At 44.8% G+C, this 11,086-nt stretch overlaps 1 protein-coding gene across 1 annotated transcript in view; it reads left to right on the top strand.

Moving 5' to 3' along the window:
• The first annotated feature begins 1,656 nt into the window (after positions 1 to 1,656).
• RABL2B (RAB, member of RAS oncogene family like 2B) overlaps positions 1,657 to 11,086 on the top strand; it is a 13,035-nt gene continuing 3,605 nt past the window's right edge. Inside the window, exons 1-4 of the mRNA XM_007453868.1 lie at positions 1,657 to 1,763; positions 9,142 to 9,171; positions 10,341 to 10,420; positions 11,060 to 11,085. Of these exons, the coding sequence (XP_007453930.1) occupies positions 1,657 to 1,763; positions 9,142 to 9,171; positions 10,341 to 10,420; positions 11,060 to 11,085 (243 nt within the window). The remainder of the gene's footprint in view (positions 1,764 to 9,141; positions 9,172 to 10,340; positions 10,421 to 11,059; position 11,086) is intronic.

The raw sequence follows: 11,086 nt of genomic DNA on the forward strand, positions 1-11,086 counted from the left end.
GTGGGCGGACCGACCTGCGGCGCTCCTGGTCTCCAGCCCTCGCCCGGGAACGGCCGAGAAGACGAAGCCGCGCGGGTGGTGGCCTCGCATGTGGGAACCGCCCCTCCAAGGCCGTCCTCCGGCCCTTGGCCAGTGGGGGGAAGAACGGGACAGTGGGTTCTGGCAACGGTGGGGCGGGGGGGAAGGCAGCCCAGCCTGGCTGCGGGGGTAAAGTGGTTCTCAGACCTGTTTGGTGCCCGAAAACTACTTGAGTGAAAGAGAACTTATCCGCTGGGTGGCGAGGACATCGACACCCATTGAAGGTCTTTGAGAACGGGTTTGGCTGCGTTTGGCTTCCGAACAGGTCGCTCCAGCTACAGGGTGGAGGTAGAAAGGACAGCCCCTCATTATGCTTATCAGGCATCTGCCACTTCCCAGTCACTGCTTTTGAGGCTGAGGGTACCTCGGTAAAGAAGGCTGAGTCCCTACCTGAGCAGAAACAGTAGCATTGCAGTTAGGGAAACTCAGGGGTCCTGTCGGTATTTTCCACCCTTGTGTGCACGTCTGTCATAGCTCTTGCCGCAGTAGACTTTGCCATCGTGTCTCCTATCCGGGTCCAAGATGTACCCGTGATGAACCCTCAGTAAGTGCGAGCACTGATGCTGCGTTGTCGGTGCATCATTTCTGTGTGCCGAGTTAACTCAGAGTGTGTATACGGCACATTCCCAGTAATGTTTGTGAAGTTATATTTGGGCTTAAGGACATGAGAATAGTGGAATAGAGCTAGAGATTGTTACGCCTCGATGTTGGCATTGGGTGGCTGGTGATGTACAGACAGGGAACGTGAGGAGCGACTTTGGGGTGGGCAGGGCTTAGGTTTCACAGGTTATTTTTGCCTGTGTGGAATAGTTCGCTATTCAAAATCTGGTAGGCAATTGCATACCTGAGTCTGGCACTGAGGGAAGTGATCTCTGTGGAGATACAGATTTGGCATCATCAGCATTTAGGAGATACCTGAAACTAGTAGAGGTTGCAATAACCCTAGAGAAGAGGGTCTGGGGAATGCCTAGTTTGAGAGAGGAAAAGGCAGCTACTGATGGCAGTATGATGGAAAATGAAGTGGACGTGAGAAGCGTGAGGTAGAGGATAGGGAATGCAGGTTAGGGTTCTTTGGCCATGTGATCTGTCATTCAGTGCTGAGAATTCAGGCTTACAGAGCCCTCTTTGTCAGACAGTATCTCAACTCAATCATGTGATGTGGGCACTGATGTTTGTCCCTGCTTTACAAGTGAGAAAACTCTTGTAGGTAAAACTTGTAAAGCTTCAACATGGCTTTAGAGTAGTTTCTCCAGGTGGGAGTGGGAGTTGTGGTTTTGAGCATAGCTGAAGGAAAGAGATGACATAGCGTAAACCACTCTCAGAAGATCTGGGTGGGGGCAAGATTACAGCCCCATGATTCAGCAAGTGCTAGCCAGGTTGGTGGTGCATAGAGAAGGATATAAGTGTTTCCTTGGGCCCCTCTCTTGTCAGCTCATTGTCTCCCCTGTCCAGGAAGAGGAAGTGGATTTGGTGGAGGGGACTTCTCATCTCTTTAACAACAGCCTCTTCTTGATCTTCCCAGATGGTGACAAGACCCCCCCTCCCCTGAGCTGATCCCCTTTCTACAGCCAGGAGCCAATGGCCGGGGACAGAGCCAAACCCTGTGAGCTGGACCAAGAGAAATACGATGCTGATGACAATGTGAAAATCATCTGCCTGGGGGACAGCGCTGTGGGCAAGTCCAAGTATGTTGGGAGATTAGGGAAGAAATGCCAGGCCCAGAGTGGGTCTGGGTTATTAGAAAAATCCTCCAGAGGCATGGAGGAGCATGGCTTCTATGGGAGTGGTGAGAGAGTAGTCTTGGCTGGAGCCCGGGTCTGCATGGGGGAACAAGGGAGCGTCACATCAGCAGCTGTGTGTGTTTGGGGAGGAGGGCGTCCCCAGGGACAAGTCACAGGACTGAGGAAGTTGAGCTTTATCCATGAGTCCTGGCAGAAAGTATGGGACGGGTCACCTAGAGACTACTGAAGCAGTCCTGGTGAGGTGAGAGCTGGGGTATTCCTGTGTGTGGTATGGGGCTGAGAGACTGCAAGATGCAGACAGTGGGAACGGGGAGAGGAAAGTGTGAGAAGTGTGACTGGCACAACCAGCGACAGGTCAAAGAAAGGTGGTGAAGATACTGTCTTGAAAGAACTCAGAGTTGAGAAGAGTGGATAGAAATGATGCCTGACTATAATCAGCGTAAAGATTTTTTTTTTCTTAGAAGATTTAATTTTTATTTATTTTGGGCTGTGTTGGCTCTTGGTTGCTGCGAGCGGGCTTTCTCTAGTTGCAGTGAGCGGGGGCTACTCTGTTGAGGTGAGTGGGCTTCTCACTGCGGTGGCTTATCTTGTTGCAGAGCATGGGCTTTAGGCGCGCGGGCTTCAGTAGTTGTGGCACACGGGCTCAGTAGTTGTGGCACGTGGGCTGTAGAGCACAGGCTCAGTAGTTGTGGCGCACGGGCTTAGTTGCTCTGCGGCATGTGGGATCTTCCTGGACCAGGGACGGAACCCGTGTCCCCTGCATTGGGAGACAGATTCCCATCCACTGCGCCACCAGGGAAGTCCCAGTGTAAAGACTGACTCACTCTTTTAACTGACTTCAGTGCCTCTGTGCACAGGCGTGGAACTCCCCCTGAAGGGAGGCTCTGCAGTGCTGGCAGCTTGTCTCCACAGGGTGTGAGCCTGTTTCTCAGCTGTCTTGGACCAGTGAGGCACACATCCATTTCTGCCTTCACAGGATGAGGGTAAACTTGCCCCTAACCAGATGCCTAGTTTAGTCTTATACCCCAGGTGCCCCAGTTCCACCTTGGTTTCCACTTTTATTTGTTATTAACATATCCTTAGACCCAGGTAGCTGTCAGTGATTCCCTAGGGGCTTTGCTGATTGGGGCAGAGGTCACTAACTTTTCTCAGCCTCAAGTCTGTTTATTTTAAAAGGGAAAAGCAAAGCAGGAACTTGTGGCGGGAATCCTAAACTCAGGTCCTCATCTAAATGTCCAGACTTTAGGTGTGAGCAGGATTGTCATACTGTAAAATGTCTAGGAAGCACCTCAGAATAACTGTTCTCTCATCACAGTGCTCTGGCTAGAACTGCCAGTACTATGTTGAATAGAAGTGGCAAAAGTAGGCATCCTCTTGTTTCTTATTATAAGGGAAAGCTTTCAGTCTTTTGCAATTGAGTATTAACTGTGGGGTTTTCATAAATGGCCTTTATCCTAGAGGTAATTACCTTCTATTCCTAGTTTTTGTCATGAGATGGTGTTGGTTTTTGTCATGCTTTTTATGCATTTATTGAGATGAATATGTAGGATTTTTCCTTTGTTCTACTAATATGATATGTTTGATAATTTTTTTAAGTTCAACCATCCTTTTACTCTGAGAATAAATCTCCCTTGGTCCTTTTGATGATGTATAATCCTTTTAATATGATTTGGTTTGCCAGTGGATTTTTTTGAGGATTTTTACAACTAAATTCATGAGGAATATTGGCCTGTAGGTTTCTTTTCTAGTAGTGTCATTGTCTGGCTTTGGAATCAGGGTACCACTGGCCTCATAGAAAGAATTATGAAGTGTTCCCTCCTCCTCAATTTTTGGGAAGAGTTTGAGAAGGATTGGTGTTTGTTCATGAAATGGTTGGTAGAATTCACCAGTGAAGCCATCCAGTCCCGGACTTCTCCTTATGGGAGGTTTTTGAATACTGATATAATCTCCTTACTTGGTATAGGTCTACTCAGATTTTCTATTTCGTCTTGAATCTGTTTGGTAGTTTGTGTGTTTCTAGGAATTTGTGCACTTCGTCTCGGTTATCCAGCTTGTTCGTTCATCGTATTCTCTTGTAATTCTTTTTGTTTCTGTAAAATTGATGTTACTGTCCCCATTTTCAGTTCTGATTTTGATCATTTGTGTCCTCTCTCTTTTCTTAGTCTAGCTAAGGTTTGTTGATTTTGTTGATCTTTTCAAAGAACTAATTTCTGGTTACAATGATTTTTGTCTGTTGTCTTTCTATTCTGTATTTTGTTTATCTCCACCCTAATCTTTATTATTTCCTTCCTTCTGCTAGCTTTGAGTTTAGTTTACTCTTTCATGTCTACTACCTAAAGATGTACAGTTATGTTATTGATTTAATTTGACTAAATCTTCCCTATTTGATTTAATTTCCACCTTTTTGTGAATTTTCTTGTTTTTCTTCCGTTATTAATTTCTAGTTTCATTCCATTTTATTTGAAAAGATACTTTGTATGATCTAAGTCTTTTAAATTTTATTATGACTTTTTTTGTGGCCTAACTCATGTTCACTTGAGAAGAATACGTATACTACTGTTGTTGGGTGGAGTATTCTGTGTATGTCTGTTAGGGCTAATTGGTGGTTAGACCTAGTTAGTGTGGTTCAAGTCCTCTGTTTCATTGTTCTACTCATTATTGAAAGTGGGGTATTGAAATCTCAATATATTATTGTGCAACTCTCTATTTCTCCCTTTAGTTGTGTCAGTGTTAGCTTCATATATTTTGGGACTCTGTTGTGCGGTGCATATATGTTTATAACTTTTATATCTTTTTGATAGATTGAACTTTTTATCAGTATATAATGTCCTTCTTTGTCTCTTGTAACATTTGTCACTTAAGTTTATTTTGTCTGACTGTAGTGTAGTCACCCATTTCTCTTTTGAGTGCTGTTTGCATTGCAATATCTTTATCACCCTTTTGTTTTCCAACTTCTTTGTGACCTTGTATCCAAAGCAAGTGTCTTACAGTTAGGACATACCTGGATCATGTATTTTTAATATACTCTGCCAATCTCTCACTTTTAATTGGAGAGTTTTATCTATTCTCATTTGCAACAACAATAATTAAAGCTATTACTGATAAAGAAGGATTTACTTCTGCCATTTAGCTATTTGTTTTATGTCTCCAGTTTTGTTTCCTCAAGTACTCCATTACTCTTTTTCTTTTTTTTTTTTTAATTTTTTGTACTGTACTATTTTGAGTCCCTTCCTGTCTTGTATAATTTTTTTAGTTGTTTATTAATGGTTGCCTTGAAGATTATAATTAATATCTAAAATTTATAACAACCTATTTGAATACCAATTTAGTTATAATAGTATACCAACACTCTGCTCCTATATATTTCTATCCCTCCCCTTGATATTGTTTTGTCACAAATTACAACTTTATACATTGTGATCATTAATATAGATTTACAATTATAGTTTTACATATTTGTCTTTTAAATCATGGGAAAAAAGAGGAGTTACAAACCAAAAATATGAGAATACTGGTTTTTGGTTTTTTTGTTTTGTTTTGTTTTTTTGGTTTTTTTTTGCAGTACCCAGGCCTCTCACTGTTGTGGCCCCTCCCGTTGCGGAGCACAGGCTCCAGACACGCAGGCTCAGCGGCCGTGGCTCACGGGCCCAGCCGCTCCGCGGCACATGGGATCTTCCCAGACCGGGGCACAAACCCGCGTCCCCTGCATCGGCAGGCGGACTCTCAACCACTGCGCCACCAGGGAAGCCCGGTTTTTTTTTTTTTTTTTGGCTGCGTTGGGTCTTTGTTCCTGTGCACAGGCTTTCTTCTAGTTTCTATGAATGGGGGCTCCTCTTCGTTGTGGTGCACGGGCTTCTCATCACAGCGGCTTCTCTTGTTGCAGAGCACGGGCTCTAGGTGCGTGGGCCTCAGTAATTGTGATACACAGGCCCAGTAGTTGTGGCTCGTGGGTTCTTAGAGCGCAGGCTCAGTAGTTGTGGCACACAGGCTTACTTGCTCTGCAGCATGTGGGATCTTCCTGGACCAAGGTTCGAACCCATGTCCCCTGCACTGGCAGGTGGATTCTTAACCACTGCGCCACCAGGGAAGCCCAAGAATACTGGTTATTATATTTACCTGTGTAGCTACCTTTACTGAAGATCTTTATTTCTTCATATGGCTTCAAGTTACTGTCTAGTGTCCTTTCATTTCAACCTAAAGGACTTATTGTATCATTTCTTATAGGACAGATCTACTGGTAATAAGCCACATCAGCTTATGTTTATCTGGGAATGTCTTAATTTCTCCTTCATTCTTGAAGGATAGTTTGCTGAACATAGAATTCTTTTTTGACAATTTTTTTTTCAGGACTTTAAATATTTCATTCCACAGCCTTCTGAGTCAGTGGTGTCTGATGAGAAGTTGGCTGTTTATCTTATTGAGGATTTTGTCTTTGAGTTTTGACAATTTGTGGATCCTATAATGTGGATCTCTGTGAGTTTATCCTGTTTGGAGTTTGTTGAGCTCCCTGAGTGTATACATTCATGTCTTGCATCAGGTTTGGGAAGTTTTTAGCCATTATTTCTTCAAATAGTCTCTCTGCCCCCACCCCTCTTCTATATATGATGCATGTGTTAGGATGATTTATGTTGTCTGATAGGCTCCTTAGGCACTGGTCATTTTTACTCGTTTTTCTTTCTGCTTCTCAGACTGGATAATTCCAGTTGCCTTATCTTCAAGTTTGCTGATCCTTTCTTCTGCCTTCTCAAGTATGCTGTTGAAACTGTCTAGGGAGTTTTTCATTTAAATTATTGTACTTTTCAGCTCCAGAATATCCGTTTGGTTTCTTTTCATAATTTCTATCTCTTTATTAATACTCTCATTCTGTTCATATGTTGCTTTCTAATTTCCTTTAGTTCTTTGTCCATGGTTTTCTTTAGTTTTTTGAGCATATTTAAGATAATTGATTTAACTTCTTTGACTAGTAATTCCAGGGTCTGGATTTCTTCAGGTATTGTTTCTGTTAAATTCTTTTTATCATGAGAATAGGCTATACCTTCCTGTTTCTTTGTATGCTTTGTAATTTTCTGGTTGATAATTAGACATTCTGAGTATTTTGATGTGGTGACTTTGGATCTCAGATATTCCCACTCCTCGGGTATGGCTGATTTCTGCTTGTTTCGAGCTGGAGTATATCCACTTGTAACTTTTCCATACTATTTTTGCAAAGTGTATATTCCTTCTTGTGTGTGGTCACTGATATTTCTATTCCATTATCTGTGATCAGACAGTGACCTGATAAAGATTTCCTTAAATATTTGGCTCCAAAAGGGGAAAGAAACAAAGAGGTATTCCTATCCCTTTAAATTTCCAATAGATGCCAGCAGGGGAAGACTCTGAAGCCTGAGAGAGCTGGGACCTGGCTCCTCGGCCAAACTTTTTGAGGAAAGTATCTCTACTGGAGCCAGACATTTGGAACACGGGTCACCGCCTAGCTGCAGTGGGCCTGAGGAGTGGGTGACCATTGCTGGTTTGTGCGTGCTGTTCTTTTGCACAAGACCAGCACTCTCCTTTTATCCAGCACTCTACTGGTCATTGTGTCCAGTCAGGTTCCAGAGTTCTGAAATAGTTGATTCTGATCATTTTTTCCAGTTATTGGTTGTTTCAGTTGAGGGTGTGACCCATAGAACTTCATACTCCACCATTTTAAGTAATGTCCTCAAGGTTCATTTTTTTCCTACATAGATATCCAGTTGTTTCCACACCATTCCTTGATAAAACAATCCTTTACCCCATTGAATTGCAGTAATGCTTTTGTTCTCAATCCAGTGACCATACACGTGGCTATATATATTTTAAGTGTGTGTTTACTGTCTGTCTTCACCCACTAGACTGTAAGCTCCATGAAGACAGGAATTTTCCTCTGTTTTGTTAAATGTTATATCATGGCACCTAGCATAGTATCTGGCAAATGGCAAGCACTCAGTAATTTTTTTTTAAATTTTTTGTACTAAAATATATTTGTCCATTCTTCTGTTGAAGAACAGTTATGAAATTACAGTTTTTATGGTATTAGACACAATACTGCAGTGAATATCTTTATGCCTATCGCCTTGGGCACACAGTCTATTAGACTTGGGGTGAAATTGCCCAGTTTTAGGCTTAGCTCACACTTTGACTTATCCCAGTTGCTCTCCAAAGCAGTAGTGTATTCAGTTCACACTCCTGCCGGCACAGCGCGAGTTTCCACAAAATGTGCAGCGTTCGGCGTCATGTGACGTTTTCAGCTTTTTGCTAAAATCTGAAGGACGTGTGTGCAACTTCACTTTATGTTAATTTGCATGAAAATCATTCACGATTGAGCATCGTTTCATGTGTGTTTCAGCCATTCTTCCGAATTGCCTGTTCATATTCTCAGGACCCAGGTTGTGTGTGTCCTCTTATTCACGTATCAGAGCTGTTCATAATCGCTTTGTATTAACTCTTTGTCAGTGATTGGCATTGCACGTAGCTTCTCCCAGTCTGTGTTTTGTTTTGTTTTGTTTTGTTCTTAACTTTTCATTTTGAAATAACAGATTTACAGGATGTTGCAAAGAGAATACAGAGAGGGCCTGTGTACCCTTCACCCAATTTCCCCAGTGGTTATATCTTACATAACTGTAGTACAAGATCCAATTCAGGAAACTGGCATTAGTTCAATGCATATGTGTAATTCTGTGTCATTTTCTCACACGTGTAGATTTGTGTAAGCATCACTGGACTCAAGATACAAAACTGTTCCATCGCTGCAGAGGCCTTGGTCCTACTGTCCATTTATAGTCACACCCACCCCACTTCACCTCCTACCACCCCTATTAACCCCTGTAGCCACTAATATACTCCATCTCTATAACTGTGTCATCTTGGCAACATTGTATAAAAGGAATTATACAACATGTGACCTTTCTCACTCAGCATAATACCCTTAAGATTTGTTCAAATTATTGGGTATATCAGTAATTTTTTCCTTGCTATTGCTGAGTAGTAGTCCATATTATAGATGTACCACAGTTTATTTATTCCCTAAAAGGAGTAAGCTGGGGTCCCTGCCCACAGGGAAAGCATCTGTGGGTGCTGGGTCAGTGTTATAGCCGAAGGGTGTCAGGAACTTAAGGGGAGTCAGAAAGAGGGTGGGTGGGTGGTTCCTGGGCATTGTCCTTGAAAGGAAACTGTGTAGCTGTGGAAGGAGTGGGAGGGGAGAAGCCACAGCTGGCTTCCAAGTTTTCAACCCTTGGGTGGTGCAACAGGGGCAAGCAGGCGCACTGAGGGATGCACCTGACCACCTTGCACATTCTCCTTACAGACTTATGGAGAGATTTCTCATGGATGGATTGTATCCTTCAAGTTTTGAAATGCTCCTTGTTCCTGTGGCCCTTTCCACCCTCAGGCCAACTCAGCCCCACTGCCCACCCCTTTGCTCCAGCGGTCCAGGGAGGAGGGATAAGTGAGTAAATTCACAGGTTTCATTTCATGCTGGTTTCTCACCAGCTGACCCACATGGCATCACATGTAGTTGGTGCTGCATATTTTGAAGCTTACTCACATTTGGATTTGCTTTATATTAGGAAAGCAGTGGAATGGCTAACAGTAAGTACCTCGTCAAATGCCTGGACTCAAACCCCACCTCTTCCTTCTTAGTAGCTCTGGTGCTGGGCAAGTCACTTAACATCTCTGACCTCAGAGCTTGGGCTCTCTAATGTTTAAACATTCTCTGGTATGAATCAACTTTATAAAATAGGAACCGCCAGCCCCACCCTCCTTCCGTGAATCGTTGCATTGTGCAGCTTTGGAATGAGACAATTGGGATGGTTTTTAAAAGCTTCCCGAGTGAGTCCGTTGAGAACTGGGGGTGAGAAGAGCCCCAGAGCCCCCTGCTCCCTGCCCGGGGCCCCAGCCCCCCGTGGGAGACTCTAAGTGTATCTTACTTCGCCTTCTACCAAGTTCTCCTTTGCACCCACCCACCTGCATCATCCCAGCTCCGATGGTGAAAGCACACAGCATCTTGCAGCTTCAGGAAATGTTATTCCCCAAGCTTTTTGATAGGGTTGCAAAAAGCAAACTACAGTTCATAAACAGTTTGTCAGCTGTCTGGCTTATGAAGACTTTTTTTCCCTGGAACTGTCATGTTACTTCTTATGGCTGGGTTTCCTCTCTGGCCTGCAAGAGCCCCATCCATGGGGAGCTGGGGCATCCCCACAGTCTCATTGGCCAACTACGTGATGCTGTTTCAGACAGCTGCTCTGTAAAATTCCATTCCATGTTTTCCCTTGGACTTAGATGGCCAGGACATAATCCCAACCTCTCCCACCCCTCACCTTTCCATGGAGCTTGTGCCTGTGATATTTGAAGTTGATCCTCTGTCTGCAACACTCATTCAATTTAAAATCTAAATAACTTCTTAAAGAAGGAGAGAGAGAGCCCATTCCATCCCCCCAGCAGCCGCCCCCCAGCACCTTGCTTACGTCTCTTTTCATTCATCTTTGCCCCTTAACCTAAGTGCAGTCAGCCCCGGCAGCTGTCCACACACGCCCTGACCCTGTACAAGCACACGGCCACGGTGGACGGCAAGACCGTCCTTGTGGGTGAGCAGCGCAGTGCCGAGCCGCACCCCCTCTCAGGAGGGGGAGGTAGTGGGGGAGAGGGTCAAGCAGGGGAAATGAGCCCCCAGGCATGGAGGAAGGGTGATAGGCACAGCCCAGAGAGCCCGGAAGCCAGGGAGCGTGGGAGGGAGCACGCAGGGTTCTGCTCCAGTGCTCTTCAGCCAGTGTAAAGAAATAACAGGGCTGGTCTGAGTGTCATCTGCCACAAAGGGTTTGGCTTTAAATGTGGTCACAACCTTCCCCTTGGCCAGGCCGCACGTCCAGCCTGACTGTGTCCACCCTCTGTGATCAGCACACATGGGAATTGGGCCTAGTTGTGACCTTGGAGCGTCCTACATCTTATAGGTGGGGGAAGGAGGTCACTGACCCTCTCCCTCTTGGGGCTCCCTGTCTGTACTCTCCTTCCTCCTGGCCCTGGGTCTCCCTCTCACCCGCCCCCACGCACGCCCAGGTGCGTTACATCCTGACAACACACCCGCGAGCTGTGTGGTCTCCGTTGCTCCCCTTCCTCCCACGGGTGCCTGTGTTTCTGAACACAGACACCGCACAGAGATGCTCAGTGTCTGGGGCTCTCTGCCCTTCATCCGCCATCAGGCAGTCAGAGCTGTGTTCACATTGCAGACTTTTGGGACACAGCAGGCCAAGAGC

Source organism: Lipotes vexillifer, unplaced genomic scaffold (genome assembly GCF_000442215.2).
Source record: "Lipotes vexillifer unplaced genomic scaffold, Lipotes_vexillifer_v1.1 scaffold382, whole genome shotgun sequence".
In the NCBI taxonomy this organism is placed as follows: domain Eukaryota; kingdom Metazoa; phylum Chordata; class Mammalia; order Artiodactyla; family Lipotidae; genus Lipotes; species Lipotes vexillifer.